Source organism: Pollicipes pollicipes, unplaced genomic scaffold, assembly GCF_011947565.3.
Source record: "Pollicipes pollicipes isolate AB1234 unplaced genomic scaffold, Ppol_2.1 Scaffold_7261;HRSCAF=8764_pilon_pilon_pilon, whole genome shotgun sequence".
Lineage (NCBI taxonomy): Eukaryota > Metazoa > Arthropoda > Thecostraca > Pollicipedomorpha > Pollicipedidae > Pollicipes > Pollicipes pollicipes.
In genome coordinates this window covers 30,524,548-30,544,051 of record NW_023597054.1, presented here as the reverse complement: position 1 = coordinate 30,544,051, position 19,504 = coordinate 30,524,548, and the positions used below count along the sequence as shown (strand labels likewise).

Genomic DNA, 19,504 nt, shown 5'->3' with positions numbered 1-19,504 from the left:
CCCCCATTACCCGGGACAGATCAAGATAAAAACATTCAATCAAAAGGGTGGACTGCTTCAATTCTTTCCAAACTCCGTATGGTGGTAAACATTAGCCTCCTGATTACGACCAACAACGTTTTGATCAAAGTTTTGGACCAGTACGCATCAAAAAGATTACAGCCATTCCAACGTCAAGGTCGCCAAACCAGGATCTACAGGCTTTTCTTTACTATTAAACGTTAGTTCAGGGCCACATTTATTCAGTTCGGCAACACGTCTCCGAAAATTATTAGTACGATTCTTACTAAGAAGGTAACGGTGCTTAATACCGACTCGCAATGAAAGCCGGGGAGTATAGTACGCACAAAAACCAAGCAGCGCGGTCCTGCAAGCCAGGGTTCAACAGTGGGAATGAGGCTGTTTAGAGGTGAACCTTGTGAATTTCTTTTCTCTTCATGGAAGCAGATAACCTTCACCATTATAGTGTCCCAATGCTCATTTGATTGCGAGTGGCTCCTTGGACGAGGCGAGGTTGATTGGTGGTCGGGGGGGGGGGGGGGGAGGGGGGTTAGATAGCAAGCGTGCCTGGAAAAACTTCTGCACTCAGTTTGCAGACGAGTGTTTTCTACCGGATGAATATGATATTGATGTATCCTGGACTACAGGTTCTTGAGGAAGATATTGTCTTCCAGGTAGTGCGGAGGATGGAATATTGTTCTTGGGTTGTAGTCATTTACATCAGACATGGCTCTAACTCTTTTCTTGGGGGGAGGGGTCGGCTCAGGACTGGTTCACAGAGTTTTGTATCTGGTTCAGCTCATGATCCATGGCTGTTCCATTTTTTATTTGACTCAGTTCGGACTCAGTGCTCGAATTGAGTCATTTGGCTCATGACTCATGCAGTTTGTAAAATCAGATAGTCCTCAGCTGAGATTTGGGAGTCTCCATGATCAATAATACGGCGTTCGCTGCTTTTGAATAACAACAACAAACTCCTGGCATTGCAAAACAACTTTATACTTAAAGTTGCGTGCCGTTCACTTCAAGACCTGAAATTGTTTGTTGATTTAGGTACGACACACTATATTCTGCATGCTACCATTTTAACTTCAGCCATATGATCACGTGTGTTGTTTCGCATTCTTTTGGTGGGCCACTGCCCCCCCCCCCCCCCCCCAATATCTAATCTGCCCCTCTCCCCAACGGTGAGTTTTCCCCCTCCCAACTTTCTGGAGCGCAAGTACATGTAGAGCATTGTTAACAGAATCTCAAAATTACATCTTATTCAAAGAAGGTTTTTACCAATTATTTCACATTTTAATGGACCAATGAAACTAAACACTGCGATATCATATCCATTTAAGTGCGCCTAACTAAGTTAGTCACACTTTTAAGGCTTCGCGGTCGTACCGCGTTCTCTTCAATTTTTTCTTCTACTGTTGTTGCATGCTCCATGTTTTTAACTACACGATTTATAACTATTGTTGGCTATGGTCTAGCTTTGTACTATTGCGGGAGTCTTTTGGGTATTATTCAGCGATGTTTCAAGTTATACAGACTGTAGCAAGTTACGTTACTCTGTTCTAATGTCTAATCGAAAAATGAAAACAAAGTTGTGGAATATTTGCACCCAAAACGTAACCAAGTTATTAGCCGTCTACATAAGGAGAAACCCTCGAATTATGTGGACCTTCATTTCAACGTTTGCACTCCAGCTGCAGTTTCAGCACTCCAACTGTAGAACATCGTTGAGAGGAAATTGCGTCAATTCCGGTACGCATCCTGTTTTTTAGTTATTTGGTGCTACTTTTTTCTCCGATCGGCCTCACCAATCACTTTTGACCAAACTTCTCTCCTATGGAGAAGTCCTGACGACCGTGACACGCGAAGCATTTGTCACCAAATTATACTTCAGGATTAGGTCTGGGACTTAATGAACGTTTGCCAAACAGGGACAAGGCCGAGATCCGCGATTTACCTTGGTTGGGGTCCTTAAGCCAATGCGTGGTCCTGTGTTTTTCAGGGGACCACAGTACCTAACAAGGGACCCTTATCGACAAGTAGCCCAGAGTCAGCCTGGGGCAGTGTTCGAGGGGCTCGTAGAGGAGCCGAAGGACCCCTGGGACCGATGATCAAGCGCCTGATTGGACGCGAAGGCAGGGCCGGGCCACCAAATGTCAGCAAGAGGGTCTTTTGTATCGATAAGGGTTACCCTGGGACAAGCGGGTCTCTATTTTGGTCATAGACTACAACAACGAACAGTCGGCTCCGTATCGGTCTGAGCCGTGGAGCCCACTTCCCAAGCATAGACAAGGTCGAAACCCGCGACTGCATTGGTCGGGACTCCTGATGCAACAAGGGCTGTTTTGATGGTTAGGGGTCCACAGTGCCTGTTAGAGGGCCAATCTTTGCCGGGGGCCTCGAGCCGGCCAGGGCAACATTCGCTGGACAGGAACAGGGACAGGACCCCGAAAGCTAGAGGCCGCTTGCCTTGGTCGGTAACCTCTGACAATGAAAGTAGAAATAAAAATTTACGATTTGAGTCCACAATGCGATAATGGAAGATCTCTTCTCAGGCAGGGTCCCGGTTTCGAACGGAGAACGGGCCCCGGTTCCGAACATTCCAGCCAGGGGCCTGTCATGCCGAGCTGTAGTCTCTACGCCAATTATTGGACACCTGCGACGATAAGAGATCTTTGGCATCAGTGAGACCCACTGCGCCTATATGGGGACAAATGGCCGGGTCAGGGGGCCTCTGGTGTCAGGATGACGACCGACGTATGATGTATCCCTTGAAGGGTTTCCGTGTCGACCAGGAGATCCCGCCCCTGTGCCACCGGCCTGACAGCCGGCAAGCAACCCAAGCTGTAACCGAATGGCCCTGGAGCCATTGGCCGAGAAATAGAATGTGCTCTTATTAGCCTACTCACTAGGTCCCTTAGTCTAAAAAGGCAAGGGGTTTCCTTAGTTTTCAATAGGGCGCATCACAACGAGGTCAAAAATTAAAAGGCCAACACAAACAAGGCGGCTATCCCTGTTAGAGATCAACATGTGAAACAGTTTTGAGCCTGCGTGCTCACAATCTTAGGGGCAAGAACACCAATGGCCGGTGTTGCAGTTTTCAGGAGACCAAGCGGAGTTGGCCACTGTAGCTGTCACGGGCGGTGGATGCTTGGCGCCCGAAAACAGCCGTCGTGAATTAACGCTTTACAGGTATTTTAAAATAAATTTGTACCGTTCAGAATTTGGACTGCGGCGCATATGTAGCTTGTGGAATTTTGAGCTTATCCTCTGAAGAGATAACAGTGACCCCAACACGAAAATGGTGATTCAACCTTTCCTTGTCCGGTTCTATCATTGAATTGCATTCACAGCAACGGTTGGCGGTGCTGTGAGTACTTGTCCTTTCTATTATGGATCTAAAAATTGTACACGTGAAACACACTCCCTGAACACTTTCTAAGCATTTCCACCGACCTCTTAAAGCGTTCAAAGGTACTTTTCAGAAGCGTTGTCGTCTTCATCTGCCCGTTGGCCAGTGCCTAGTGTAAGACGCAGAACCGACGCCACGCAGCCTCAGGGGCTGCAATGCCGAGTGTCGGGGTTTGTGTTGTGAGACTAGCGAGCGCGCATGGTCAAAACTGTGTGGTGCAATTCTGCTATTACTCGTTTCTGAGCAAAGGTGATCATTTTGAGACTAAAACAGGTCGATATGAATGCGAAGTTACGAAAACATTTCGATCCAAAATATGTTTACTATGTCCCTGCACAACCCAGAAAACATCCGGCACAGCCCCTGAGAACCATCGGCTTGAAAACAGTCGACTGAAACATTATAAAATGAGTAGCACCGGTTTATTAAACGGAATGATTTAGCGCGTTTCCTTCGGTTTATTATACAACCAGAGTTGTGTTTATCGGTCTCCGCTGGCTTTAATGACAGGGCTCCCCTCGCAATCAAGTGGGCCATATTCAGTAACTTTTTTGGGTGGAGGCGTTTCACCAGGGGAAGGGGGAAGTTTGACCAACGCTGTGCCCCCCCCCCCCCCCCCCCCCCCAACTGGCTGTGCCCCTGCGTGGGTAAGTTCATTGCTTGTAGGTTCACAGCATAAGCACATTCTGTATCGGATACCACCGTTTTCAATCTACCAGGTGACTTTGCGAGGGCTTCCTTTAATGACGCCACTGATGTTTACCCTTCGATGCCTCCACGATGTTTGGACGACGCGATGGGGCACAGACTGGAGAATAACGGAAGGTGAGAAAATACTTTTATGGTTCCGCTGCGTGCGCGATTATGCTCAAGCAATGTCGTTCTGGGAGCACTATACCGCACGGTAACCTGCTTGAATCTGGTGGCACGATACCCGACGACTACTGGCCTTCATGTCTGATGACCACGGACATCGTAAAAACACCTCGTTTGTCTTATAGGGTCAGGTGCATCTGATGCCATCGCCTCTTCGACCTTTTTTAACATTCTGCTAGCGTTCCCGCTCGGAAGGCGCGAAGACGTGGCGGAAGAAAGGCCGGACTAAAACAGACCAAAACGATTTCCTGGCTTTGCAAACTCGCGCCAGTCTGAACGAAAATGCAATGGACTTGCGCGCAGCGTCTGGAACACCCGTCCCGCTGTCCTGCCCAGTGGGCTTCAAGTCGCACACGCACGAAAGATCTTATACGCGGCTGTTGTACCGCACGCATCAGGCAGCATGTGCAGTGTGCACGAAAGGTCCGGAACACGACACGAGGCCAGCGCTATTCCTTGTTTGCTGTTTCTCGCAAAGTACTGCCGAACTTCCTCCTCAAGCAATCTTTGCTGGCTGAGGTTGGAACGGAGCAAAGCCAAACAAACTACGTTGACGTTGATATTACGTTGACGGCGGTGTTATGTCTAAGATCTCAGCAAAAGCGAGGACTCCACTGACAACAAACAGCATGACAGCACCGATGGCATAATTTATTAATTACACCTTCAGAGCACAGAGAGACCAAGTCAGGCTCATTTCCCGGCCGTTTGCCATGCATACCATCAAAACAGTAATTCAACCACGATTTAGGTCAGTTCGTACAACAGGTCCTGGAGAAACAGGATTAAGACGTCTCGAGGGCGTCAGCATTGGACACATCGGGCCACCGGCGGCAGAATCTACTCAAAATAATCAGCAGCCATACGATATACGCACCGATCCACTCGTTGCTAGGAAGGACACATGAAACTGATGAAAACGCTCGCTCGCACGCCAATGGTATGTTCGCAGAGAGCAGGACGTCACGGCCACAACCGGCGCAATACTTCATATAATCTCCGAATCTTCATAAAATCCCAGCGCTCAATAATTATAGCGAATGAACGCTACCACCGAACATTCTCCGCCCAAGGACTACCATAAAAAAGAAACGGATATCCAATGATACACTTCCACAGTGACTTAACGAGTAGGTCAGTACCGGGTCTCCACGCGCCATCGTTCACCACAAGTCGGCTGTTCCAGTCCGGGCCCGCCATCGCCGCTCTAGACGAACACCTTAGCAAGCGCGTCCGCGCCGGCCGACGCGATGTACGGCTTGGAGGGATGGAAGCCCACGCAGTGGATGCTCTCGTCGCACTTTTTACGATGGGCCGTGATCTCCTGGACGCACTGTTTGTTGTCGAGGTTCCATAGTCGGATGCTGCAGTCGTGGCTGCCTGATAGCAGGTACAGGCCGTTCGGATCGACGGCCAGACTGGTGACAGCATCCTGGTGTGCCACCATGGCGTGCACCGCCTTGCCCGTCACGTTGTCGTAGAAGCGGATGTGCCGGTCCTCGTGCGCCGCCACCGTCAACGGCATGGTCGGGTGCGACACCACGCAGTTGATCTGGTCGTGGACGGCGGCGACGTCGGCGTTCTGGTTGGAGTCCAGCTCCACCACCAGCTTGGACGTCTCTAGGTCGTAGATGGCCGAGCGGCCGGTGGTGTAGGCCACCACCATCTGACTGCAGTCCTCGTGCACGAAGTCCACGGAGCTGGGCAGGCCGAGCGCAGGTTCGGCTGAGTACGACTGCAACAGTGGCGTCTTGGTGCCCGGGCTCCACAGCTTGACGGTGCCGTCCGTCGAGCAGGAGAGCAGCCGTGTCTTCTGCGTGTGGAAGGCCAGCCCCCAGATAGCGTCTGTGTGCTCGGCCAGCGTTTGACTCAGCACGTCCGGGTCGTACGCGTCATATGGGTCGATGTTCGAGTTGGGCAGGTTCCAGACGCGCACTGTTCCGTCCAGCCCCCCCGAGTAGCACTGCTCACCGGTCGGGTTCATGCTGACACACAACACGGCGCCCACGTGGCCGCGGAACGTGTAGATCGGCTCCACGTCCAGAAATGCTGACTTCTTGGCCGGGATGGTGCGCTTCAGATTCCACAGCTTCATGGTGTGATCTTCACTTGCTGTCACCAGCACTGGCTCAATGGGATGGAAAGCCAGCGCCCTGATCCCATCGAAGTGTGACCGCAGAGTGTATTTTGCATTCCACATTTTTGAGTAGGACTCCTTGTTTGCTATCACATCATCAAAGATGCCATCTGCTTCATTGGTAACAGTCAGCTGAGCAAGTTCACCCAAACCCATTTGTTCCAGAGCTTCATCATTGACCCCAACACCATACTGTCCAGAGCCTGCTCTGGAAGATGCCTGTTGATGGTCTGTGTCCACCATGCGCACACCTCCATCTTCCCATGGATTTACCATGTTTCCAATGCTTATGTTGCTAAAATTGAACTCCAGAGACTTCAGAGCCATCACCATGCTTGTGGCATCAGTTTCATCATCATTTCCAGACTTTTCTTGTTTCACTGTGTTGATCTCTTCACTTTTCCAGTCTTCATCATCATCATCACCCTCATCCACTTCAACCCCATCATTGAGGAAATCAAAGTTTTCTAAAACAGCCTGCTCGGCCTTCCCTTAGCATGTCTTCAGCTAAAACACCACCCCTGCTCTGAGGGGTGGCCTTGTTCTGCACCTCCATCTTTGAAGCAGGAGGCTCACTGTTGACCAGTGGTGGGCTTCCATGCTTGCTATCTTTTAAGCCTAGCAATGAGCGGACCCGGTTTGATCTGACATCAATCACAGTGTCAGTGTAACCAATTTCATGCAAATACTGCCTGAGAAGCTGACGTCCTTGTCGCCATGAAATGTTACTATTGGCTGTGATCAGCTGGTCTCCTTCCATGATGTCTTCTTGGCTCCCCTCATCAAACACTGGTGGCTTCAGGTCTCCTTGAGAAAGCTCAGCACCATACTTCAACTTGTGATACCTTGCACGTTCTTGTTTGAGTGCATGCTCTAGCATCTTAATTCTCCTCACCAAGTCATTCTTCAGATTCTCTTGCCCTTTGCGCTCACCTTGAAGAAAGGCAATCTTGGCTTCTAATTCTGCCCTTTCTACAGCCCACTTGGATCTTTCCAACTCAAACTTTGCCCACTCATGCTGTATATAGTGAAGAATGCCTGGAATTGAGTAAGCATTTCTGGGGTTTTCATCCTGCTTTGAACCACCCATAGCTGTTCCATCTGCCATATTACTGGCTTGACCATTGTGGCTTTGAACTGACATATCTGCCTCCCCAGTTGCTACTGTCATGACCAAAACTTGCAATCTTAGATTGTTGCGGTTTTTCACCTACTTAGCTCGAGTCGGCTGCATTTCATTTATCCATCAGCGTTTCTACCCGTACATGAATTTCGATACATCACTACACTCCACCACCCCCGCTGCGACAGCGCCAACACGGAGCTGGTTCTCAGTGTACGCGCATCTGCTACGCCCAATCCGCGGAAAACCACCGTAAGCCACACAACCGTGCAGCGGAAACGCACTCAGGCGTTAAGTGACGCATAACACCATTGCTCGCCGCCAAGGCTTCGTCGCCATTTGTTGCGTATAGTGAAGTCACCTTACACATCCCACAAGGGAATTTTGAATAAACTAGCCATCAAAGATGCATAGTTGGCCAAAACCATTTTTTGACGCTAGCAAATAGAGTATTATATCTAGGATTACATGCATATCGTATATTTTTTCTTTCAAAGGCTCCAGATATGAGACTCGGGCTGCCACAAACGAGGCAAATCCAAACCAACGGGTCCTTGCAGCATGCTGCAAAACATCTCTAAATCCGACTTTATAGACGATGCTACTAAAACATCTTTCTTCTATCGCCTGTGTGTTAGGCAAGTTTCGTTGATAAAAAAACATCATTTAAAAGCTGGCGATGTCAATCTTAAATGATACTCATCTTTCGAGACCATGGCAACTAAATCTTGATCGTTGCACTTCCACTGTTTCCAGTTTTACGTTCTTCAGCTCCTGAAATTCATGATTTGTCCGCACGGGGAGAACGCATTAGACGCATCTCGGTGCAGCGGCGGGGCGGGGAGGGGCACAGGCAGTAGCACAGGCAGGGGGGGGGGGGGGGCGCAGTGGGCACGTGCCCTTTTCTAGGTTCCGAGGGGCTCAAAGGGCCCCTCTGAACCTACGATTAAGGGCCCGAAAGCTAGCCAGAGATCTCATTCAGGGGCCCCGGCCCGCAGGGCCGAGCACTCAAATGCCAGTCAGAGGACCCTACGCGCTGATCAGGGGCCCAATGAGCCGATAGGGGCCTATATTTCGGTCACACACCACTAGAAACACACAGTTGGCTCCGTGGCGGCAGGGCCCATTTCTCAAGCAGGGACAAAGCGGGGCCAGCGATTTACATTGCTTGGGGCTCACAGCGCATAACAGAGGCCTTGTATTGTAAAGGGGCCCGAGTCTGCCACCGGCATTGTTCGAGGAGGCCCGAAAAGCCTAGAAGGCCCGCCGGGTCCGACGATCAAGGGCCCGATCGGAGGGTGTGAGGGCATGAAGGGCTAGTTAGAGTCTTATTCAAGGGCCTAGACCTGCAAGGACGGACGCTCAAATTACGATCAGAGGGCCCTTCGCACGGATCAGGGACCCCTGAATCGATGCGGGCCTGTTTGTCGGTCAGGTACCACCGTACCATATAGTGTCGGTTTGGGCTAAGGACCCACTTCCCAATCCGCTATATAGCCGGGGCCAGCGATTTACACTAGTCGGGGCCTTGTCTCTGTCAGGGGCCATAGCACCTAACAGAAGGCCCCGCGCCCGCAAGGGCCCTGAGCCGACCAACGAAAGTTTTTGATGGGGCCCGAAGAAAAGCCCGAACGGCCCACCAGAACCGACTATCAAAGGCTCAGTTGGAGGGTATAAGGGCCCGAAGGCTGCAGGTCACATAAAGAATCACGGCCCGTAGGGTCGCGACCTGAAATATCAGTCAGAGATCCTCTTGCACCGTTTAGGAACCCCTGAGACAATGCGGGTATCCAAGCTGGTCAGAGGCTGCGAATACCGAACAGTCGGCTCGATACCCGGCTGAGCCCTTGAGACTCGTTTCCCAAGCAGAAACGAGGCCGGGGCCTGCGATTTGTAATGTTCGGGGTCACTGACACAATGAGGAGCCCATGTGTCGGTTAGGGGCCACAGCATCGAACAGGGACCCTGAGGCGGTGAGTGGTCTCGAATCGAAGCTGTGTTCGAGGGGGCCCGATGAGCGTCGGAGGGGTCTCTCGAGACCAAAGGTCAAGGGTTCTAGGGGGTGGCTGAAGGGTCTGAAGGACTGGCTGTAGGTCACATTAAGGACCCCTGCCCATAGAGCCGTGATCTCAAATGTCAGTAAGATGACCTTTTGCACAGATAGAGGCCCCTGAGTCAGAGCGTTCCTCTATTTCGGCGAGAGATCGCAAACAACAAACAGTCAGCTGAGCGGCAATCCGAGCTTTGGGGGCTCATATCTTAAGCAGGTACAAGGCCAGTCCCACCATTTACATCGGTCGGGCTCCTGTATCATTCAGGGGTCCATAGTGCCTAGCAGGACACTGTGACCACTCTGTACCAACAAGGGGCCTCGAATCGGTCAGGGGAAGATTTGTTCAACAGAGACAGGGACGGGATTCCGAATGGCAGAGGGCCTCTTGCACTGGTCGTGGCCCTCTGACCATTGAAGGAGACAAGAACTTATGACCAGTGTTCACATTAGAGTACTGCGCCAATCAGGGCCCCCAGTACCGGAACGGTCGGCCCTCCAACCCTTTTCCAGCATGGGCCCATTAAGCCAAGCGGAAGTCTATGCGTCAATTATTTGACCATCTGCAGTGAGCACGGATGTTAGTCGCGTTAATGGGAGTTCATGCGCCAACCCAGGGTCAACTGCGCGGGTCAGAAGGCCTCCCGCGACAGGGAACGGACCAATGTAATGTGATGTATCCCTCTAAGGGCCTCCGGAGCGGCCAGAAGATGCCACCCCGTGTCGCCAAAATGACGGCCGAAAAACACACCGCAGTGGGACAGAATGGCGCTTCAGCCCTTGACCGGGAACAGCAATGTACCCCGTAGTTGTTGTACTCAAGGGGGGCCCTTTACCGGGAAAGTTAGGGGTCTCATTAGTGTTGAATGGAGTGAGTCGAAATGAGCTTGAAACGTACAAGGCCATCCCATATTTCTCTGAAAACGCTCAGCATTTTGGAGAATCGACTAGTGAAACAAATAACATCAAAAGGGTCTGAGCCTGTGCGCCGATTGCCGATAGTGTAGTGGTCAACGCGCCTTCGTTAACCACTGCTTATCTGGGAAACCACGGACATGTGGTTCGGTTCCTCGCCCTTCCCGCCAGGGTGAGAGGCTGGCAGCGCCACGTAGCCCCAGCGGCTAGTGCGTCATGAAGCCCCAATAGCACGCCCGTAATCTCGGGGGCAACGATAGCAATGGCTTGGGTCGCAGTTTTCGTAAAACCGAACGGCGTTGACCACTACAAGTAGCGCCAACGGGCGGGCGCCGAGCGCGCAACAATGACCATAGTAAAGTAATGTTTATGAATGTCTTTAAAATTAATTCGTACATTTCAGAGATTGAAGTGGACGAACCTTTTTTTTACAATTTTGAGGCCTGTCCTTTGGACATATTAACAGTTACTAGCAACACAACAAATATAAATATTACCTTTATACTTCTAGTTCCATAACCAGATTCCGGGACCACTTCGCGATGCTGTGAGGACCAATACGTCATTTTCATCAATCTAAAAACCGCAGAGATGAAATATACGCCCGGACTATCTCTAAATGTACGAGCTAGTGTCTAAAAGCGTTCAAATGTTCTTCTTTCGGATGCGTCACTAATTTCGTCCACCTACTGGCGACGGTCTAGTGTAAGCAGCGGTGCCGACGCTGCGCAGCCTAAGGAGGCCGCAACGCTTGGCGTCGAGTTTTTTTTTTCTAAGATACGCGAGCGCGCGTGCCCAAAATTATGTCACATAATTTGTACCACTTATCGGCTCTGTCTGAATGTTGAAGACAACCTGCTAAACAAGGTCTGGCCATGGTTCTGGCGATAAACATGGCCTGGCCAAAGATGGTTCTGGCGGGCAGAACGTGCCGAGCATTACGGCACTTAAAAGATTCCAAAGAAGTTGTGCCGTAGCAGGTACGCAGCCTAAGACTTGGAAAGGGGGGAGTGGGCACAGGGCTGATAAAGGGCTTATCAAAGCCGCCGGAAATGGTCCGTTTTTTAAGGACATATTTTTTAATCACGTCTTCTTTCATTGGAAAAGAAACCAGAAGCTGCCGCGCGACCAATCCTATCTGAATTTGATAGGCAATAGAATGAAAACTGCTTTAAATAGCATAAACTGCTTTAAATGACTGCGTGAAATGAATCGCCGGCGTTAGATATTTCGGAATGGTCCAGTGGGTTGTTTCTAATCTGATCGAACTCAGAACCATTCTCAGAATTTTTATCTGGGATCTAAAAACATTTAAGCGTTTGGCCTGCAGATAATCTGGGAAAATTATCCGGAATGTTGACAATTTTCCGGAATTGCGCTGGGCAGTGCTAACACGGAGAGCTGTTGCAGGTAATCCCGGAAAATTGGCAGTGCATGGTCAGGACGGAGAACCATTTGTCACTTGGCATAGTGAAAATGTTGACCGTTGACTATGGCCGTTGGCTGTGCATGACGCATGGAAGACGAAACCGGGGATAATTTCCGGGCGTAAATGGAATATCTCTGTGCACGACTATTGGAAGGATAATTATTGCTTGAGTAAATATCCCTCGGCTGAATGCACTGCAAGGTTCCCTCGAATATAGATTATAAATCGAAATAGGTCGACAAGTTGCATTACCATGGCCAAGCCAAATCTGTTCGGAAATGCTCAATATTCGCTCTGAATCGATTAGTGGAACAAAGTGTGTAACGTAATTTTGAACATGTCTGTTCGCAAACCTTAGCTGCAAAAACCTCGACACCAGGCGTTGCACCATCCGTAGGCCGCGCAGCGTCGGCACCGAGGCTAACACAGAGCCGTGGCCGACGGGTGGGCAGAACTGATGATGCTTCTGAAAGAAGTAGCTTTGAACGTTTTATTACTTCAAATCTTACATTTAGCAGGAAGCCTGGGCGTATATTTCATGTGTGTGATTTTTAGATTGACGATAAGAACGGAGAGCTTTGAGAGCACCGCGAAGTGGTGCTGGAATCTAGTGGCAGAAATGGAAGAGTAAAGAGAAAATATATATTTTCGTGTTGCTGTAATTGTTTTACTGTTCAAAGGACAACCTCAAAGTTGTAAAAAAGAATATACATCCAGTCTAATCACTAAGACCCACGAACTCACTTTGAAAGAAATTCGTTACCATCATTTAGCGGCGGTCGTTTTCGCACGCTCACGGTGCTCGCCGCCATGTTGCCAGCTTGCAGTGGCCAATGCCGTTCAATTTAACGGAGGCTACAACCCAAGCCATCATTGTCCTGGCTCTCGAGCTTGCATACGCCCAAGCTTAAACATTTTGATGTAATTTGCTTGGCTGTTCATTCTGTAAAAGAATGGACGTCCTCAGGCAAGCATGGGATGGCCTGGTTTGTTTTTTAATTCATTTCAACCCACTCTTTTCAACACTGATGAGATCCATCATTCTCTGAAGGAGGGGGCAACGGACCCACTTGAGTAGAACACTTGGGACACATGCACTTGAGAAGAACTCTAGGGACATTACTGTTCCCGGTAAAGGGCTCAAGGGCCAATCCGTCCCACCGCGGGGTGTCTTCCGGCTGCCATTTGGCGGCACGAGGCGGGATCCCCTAGTCGATCCGGAGTTCCTTCGGAGGATACGTCATATCATATTGTTTCCCTTACTTAGATGTCCCTGATCGGTGCAAAGGGCCCTCTCACTGCTATTTGAGGACCCGTCCCAGTAGGCTGGGGCCCGTGAATAAGACTCCGACCGGCTCTTTGTGCCCCTGGACCCTCCAATCAGGCCCTTGATCGTCGAGCGCCGTGAACCCTCCAGGTTCTTCGCACCTTCTCGAACACTGACTCTTGCTGCATCGGGGCCCCTTGCCAACATAGGACGCCCGTTAGGTGCTGTGAGGCTCTGATAGACGCCGGCGCCCCAACTAATGTAAATCGCCTGCTCCGGCCCCGTTCCCGTTTGCGAAGTGGACCCCAAGACCATGCCGCCACGGAACCGACTGTGTGTGTCGATCAGAGACTGGTGGTCTCTGACTGACACATTGGTTGGTGTCGACTTAGGTTGCCCGTTATCAGCGAGCAGGGCCCTCTGGCTGGCATTAGGGTGTCATCCCTGCGGGTTGGGGGCCCTGATTACCTCAGGGTGGCCTTCCAGACCACTCGGGCCCTCAAATCGGGCCCTTAGTCGTAGGACTCGAGGAGCCCTTTGGGTCCCTCGCAACCTAGGGATGGAGGAGACACGTACCCCCGTGCCCTCTTCATCCTTCACTGCTACGCCGTGGTCTTCTGTCCTTAACTTAGAGCTCAAGGACAGGAAAATGGAGTCAGGGCACGCACAACATGCTGGTTTTACGTTAGGTCTATTGTCAAATTCATCTAATGAAAAAGGCTTGGAAGATAATGATAGAATAATGCATGCTGCCCAAACACGTATTCGTATCTTCTTTCGGAGGCCCATGTTTCCTCAACAACGGGTTTGTAATTCACGTATATTACCAAACTTCAATGTTTGTCAAGACAGCTTCGTATTTACTTTGACATTCATATGGACCGGAAGAAAATGGACCCGTACCGTATGGAGGAGACCGGAAGCTGAACGCCATAATGATGATATTTTTTTTCCGTTGCGTGGTGCGTAGCGCCGTGGTAATAGCGGCTGGCGTCACCGTGGTGGTTGCGGTCCTAATCGAGGCCTTGGATCAGCGTTGAAGCTGTATTCGAACGACGCTCCTTTCTGGCACTTTGTGTTAGAGCCTTCCTTTAGAACACGTGTTCCAGATGAGAGAGAAGGCACGGGTTGCATGGGCGAATCGATCATTATGACTGACACGTGAGGGCGACGGCATTGAACTTCTCTGTTCGACATATATCATGGGCATACACCATTCATCAAGCAGTTGTATTGAAAATCAGTCATGTTTTTGGCTTTTACCATGTTGAGCGCACGATCCAGAATCACGCCCCGTACACTGGTTAGTGGGATGCGTCAAAATAATGGTGAAATACGTGCATTGGCGCATGTGTTCGACGTGAAATAATGTATCACTTGCGCTCATGCACTCCTCCATATGCATCAAACATAACACAACATAATGAAAATAACTGTGAAATCAATGCATGATCATAACGCAAAGATTATCTTCTTTGATCTTTCTGCGTAGTGGTGTCTCGTACCACTCTCATAACAAAAAGTCATGGTGGCCCTCACCACAACATAAAAATCGCAACAGCTGAGCGGATAAACGATGCAATAAACTTTACATACCTTGCGCCATAAGACACGCAGTGGTTTGTGAGGTTTAAGTGAAAAGTTCTGGAATATGGCGATGACTTAAGTCCTTCATGGCTAACCCCATCCCCGTCCCCAACAACCAAAATGCGTGCCACCTCCCATGGCCGTCATAGAAGAGCGCCATTGGCGCCCTAAGGTGGCCTCTAAAGGGGCGCCTTCACGTGTCGATCAGAAGAGCACGCGTGCGTCCAGTGCCTGCTCCCTGGATCAAGCATGCATAACTTCTATATTGCTTAAATTGAAAACTTATGTAAATCGTACAAAGATTTAAAATATGCATTGCGCTTAATCAAAATGAATTGGGCTAAATCCGGTGAGAAAAAATGGGGGGGGGGGCGGTAGGTTGTCGGGCCTTTGGTTCGGCCCCCCCCCATGATAATTTACAAAAATTGACACTTATGTATAAAACACTACACTACAATTGATCATGCCATGGAGACATCTTGTCCATTGGTGCAATCTTAGAAATCTTGACACCATAAAAAGTTATGCCAGCGAAAGCTTATATCAGTCTTCGACACTGAAGGCGTGACACTGACGCATCAAGGCCAATCTGACACATGAAGGCCACCTATTGCTTTTCAAGGTGAAGCTGTTGTGTATTGATTGTTGACTGGTCATCGTAGCTGCTAGATATGACATCTTAGCACAGCACAATTACTGCTGCTCTCTGTCTCTGTCTCTGTCTCTGTCTCTGTCTCTGTCTCTGTCTCTGTCTCTGTCTCTCTCTCTCTTTCCTCTCCGGTATATAGCCCTCTCTTCTCTCTCTCTCTCTCTCTCTCTCTCTCTCCTCTATCATCTCTCTCTCTCTCTCTCTCTCTCTCTCTCTCTCTCTCTCTCTCTCTCTCTCTCTCTCTCTCTCTCTCTCCCTCTATCTTCTCTCTCTCTCTCCCTCCCTCTCTACCGTCTTTCTCTCACCCCTCTCCTCTCTCTCTCTCGATGTTTATGTCATATTATGTATATTCTTAGTATGATAGAAATATGTCAAACTTCAACCTGCTCATCACTGGGACGTCGGCTGCAGAGCGGGGGAACGTCGGCTGCAAAGCGGGGAAACGTCGGCTGTAGAGCGGGCGGATGTCGGCTGGAGAGTGGGCTGAAGTGCGGGCGGAGGTCGGGTTGACTGCGGACAGATGGCAGCCCGGCGTGCATGTAGACTGGACGTCAGCATATGCGAGCATCCGTCGAGACGACGTCGGCATGCTGACTGGATATCCAGCAGGTGCATTATGGCGCCAGTAAGGAAGTTGACATTACATGCATGGAGAGTGGGGATGCAAATGTCCTTTTTGTGCAGTTTTATTTTGCAATCTATCGGTATCAGTACATTTTCTGAGATGTTGTGAAGCGAATTAAAGGTATCATTGCGCCAGTATATATATAGTGCGACCAATTAATACTGAGTTGACTTATAGTGGCGCGATCACTGAATGGGACGTAAGATGGCGCACACTACATTGTGTCTTAGTCATGGAAGCGCCGCCATTGAGGACGTTGATAGCAGTGATGATTTCCGCAACAACTTTGATGACTTTTCTCTCTTCTCCCTCCAACTGAACAGGAATTAGGAAACTACACGCTTCCCTTATATACTGAGTGAAACGGTACGATGTGAACACAAAATAGTACAAAGAGAGAAGCCCAAGTGTTCTCCCAGATGTGACGATGCTTCCTCTGATAGGAAAGTACCAAGTGAGTAAACACATGGGTGTAGGGTAAGGGGGGACAGGGGGGCCATGGACCCACTTTTCAAGGTGGGCGGAGGGGGGGGGTGGAAACAGTTTCAACTGCCCCCTCCCCTCACTTTTCAGATTAAGACTATGTTTAGCTTACTTTTGCACTGCATTAAACATAAATGCCGATTAACCTAGTTTACTAGCCATCTTCTTCAAGATGCGTCATCTTTTTCGTCCGCTCATTGGCCCATTGACCATCGCTAATTGTCACAATCGCAGGGCTGACGTCGCGCGGCCCATGGAGACTGCAACGCCGGGCGTCGGGGCTTTTGTCGCTACGATTTGCGAGCGCTTATGTATAAAAATCACGCTACATAAGTGGTATCACTAATCGATTCTGACTGAATGGTGGACATTTCCAGACAACCATGACTTGGCTATATTAATACAGATTGATGTCCACTCTATCTTCAATCAAATTTTCATATCCAAATTTGGATCAAAGGTATCATAGGCGTAGGAACGTTTCAAAAAGTGAGGGGGGCTAAGCTCAGGGTGTACCTCAGGAACTCTTTCCGGAAAGCGAGCCCGATGACCAGGGGGTGGGGATGGAGGTCGTTATCGCTCTTTATTCAAATGTCATGACTGCTTTTCTAGATATGCATCTAAAGCTGTTTATCACTGATGCACAATCTTTCCTTTTCGACTCATCTGTCATTTGGCAAATAAGGCTAACCAGCTTCCCTGGATCAGTTCGTCCTATTTCAACATTGTCTTTCCTGGGGAGGCGAGATTCCACGAGCGCGTTAAGTATTTTGAGTCATTAAGGAAGCATCTGTCCTCCACAGTGTAGATGCCAAAATGCGGCCTGGATATAGGCTGGTGAAAATTTTGAAAGTGGATCGATGGCTCACAGTGCGACAGATTTTTCATGCGCCTTCACTCTGCTGGCTGCTTTTCAAGAGATAAGGCTTGTCGCAGCATTTTAGGTGGAAACAAATTCGGGAGCCTGAAACTGCTAGAAACAATGTGACAGAAGCCATAAAACTGGAGATTCTCTTTTACGAATCAAGATATATAATAAGGTCCATCTGTCATATGTTCCTATCTGCTCCTGTCCGCCGTCTATGGCCACTGCCCTGGCCCGATTGTCTTCCGCATGACTGACTGCGAACTGATCGTATGGCTGCCTTTTTGCCTACTTTCGGACCAGCGTTACTGATACATGGTGTATGAAACACCTGTTGGACATCTGCAACAATATTTTTTTCCTAAATTATCTTCCCTCTCACCACACCATCGCAAAAATATAGCCCCCGGGAAGCTGTCTGCCTTAGGTATGACTTGGCCCTCACGGACACTTCATCGCCCACCATGCAACGTATGCGACTTGATCTGCTTTTGCGTGTAGGCAGGGAAGAAGCCAGAGCCTTGCCAAGGAGGAACACAGGGTTGACAAAAGCCCGTCTTATCGTGATCCCCCCTCCCAAAAAATCCCCGGATATAGCTTACTTGTTGATAAGTGACTCAGTTTTCTTCGTTTTATTGAAATTTTTACCTCGTAACCGGAACAGAGCCAGGAGCTACCGTGAGCTCAATTCTGTTTTCATTTTGAGGTCAATAAACTGCAGAAATCAGGCGTTGAATGACTGCATGTACGAAATCACTCGGCGTTCTAGATTTACAATGGTTAGTTGACTCTTTTAAAACCGATAGAATTTAGAAGTTTTGCCAATTTTTTATCTGGGTTCTTACAGCCATTGAGGTACATCGCGAAGGTAGATTGTAGATCGGATATGTTTGATCCCAATTTAAAGATTAAAATTTGATTGCGGATCGAGAGATCAACGAGGTGTCTTAACACTGGGCAAGCCATGTTTGTACAAAAATGTTTCACCATTCAGTCAGAATCGATTAGTGACGCAAGTTCATGTAACGTGTTTTCTTAACATGCTCGCTCGCAAATCTTAGCAACAAAAACCTCGACACCAGGACGTTGCAGTCTCCATAGTCCGCGGAGCGTCAGTCCAGTAGCTAACATTTAGTCCGTGGCCCACCTGTAGACGAAAATGATGACGCTTTCTGAAATGATTACCTTTAAACACTTAATCAGCTAGTTATACAAGTTATGTGGCATAATTTTGAGCATGCGCACTCGAAAATTTTCGAAATACGAGCCTCGACTCCAGGCGTTGCAGTCTCCGTAGGCCGCGCAACGTTGGCCTAGCAGCTAATATTAAGTTGTGGCCAACGGATGGACGAAAATGACGACGCTTCCGAGAAAGTATCGTTGGACGGTTCATGACATCGGATCTTGTATTTAGAAGGCAGATCGAGCGCATATTTCACATGTACAATTTTTAGACTCATGAAAAGAACGGATTGGCTCCTAAAGCACCGCGAAGTGGGACTGGAATCTGGTGGTTTAACTGGAAGAATAAAGATGAAATCTCTATTTTCGTGCTTTCGCAGCTATTTATCTGTCCAGAAGACAGATTAACGCGGCGCCTGCCGTCTGGTGGCACATGCAGTGGCCGAAACTTTTCGGTTTTACGGTTCGGTTTACGACCCGCACTATTCAACAATAATGAGAGCCCAACTCCTACTCAACAATAATGAGACCCCTTATTTCCTTCCGGGAAATGGGCCCCTTGAATACCACACCAGGGATTAATTGCCGTTTCCGGTCAAGGGCTGAAGGGTCATTCCATCCCATCGCGAAGTGTCTTCTGGCTATCATTCTGGTGGCACGGGACGGGATCTCCTGGTCCATCCGGAGCCCATTAGAACGGATATATCATATCACATTGGTCCCATCCCTGACACGGAAGGCCCTTCTGAGCCGCGCAGTTAGCCTCGGATCAGAACAGGAGCCCTCATTGACGCAACAATATCCCTGATCACCTGCAAGGTAGTCTAATAGTTGTCACATAGACTCCAGTTCCGTGTTTTTCTGTGTTCTTCAGAGATATTGAGTTCTCCCTGACTGTAGA

General features: G+C 49.2%; 1 protein-coding gene across 1 annotated transcript; it reads right to left on the bottom strand.

Annotated features, from left to right (window-relative positions):
* Positions 1 to 4,921: 4,921 nt before the first annotated feature.
* Positions 4,922 to 7,298, bottom strand: LOC119111290 (striatin-3). Its single transcript, XM_037235107.1, has 2 exons — positions 7,274 to 7,298; positions 4,922 to 6,919 (listed from the first exon to the last, which is right to left on the bottom strand). The coding sequence occupies exons 1-2, from the start codon at positions 7,296 to 7,298 to the stop codon at positions 5,499 to 5,501; spliced, it is 1,446 nt and encodes a 481-aa protein (XP_037091002.1). The 3' UTR covers positions 4,922 to 5,498.
* Positions 7,299 to 19,504: the final 12,206 nt, after the last annotated feature.

What these genes read in the sequence shown, in the direction of transcription:
- LOC119111290 (XM_037235107.1), bottom strand. Translation starts at nt 7,298, where the DNA reads ATGCACTCAAACAAGAACGTGCAAG. An exon ending in CTCAAACAAGAACGTGCAAG is followed by an intron (nt 6,920 to 7,273) that starts GTATCACAAGTT and finishes AGACATGCTAAG; the next exon opens with GGAAGGCCGAGCAGGCTGTT.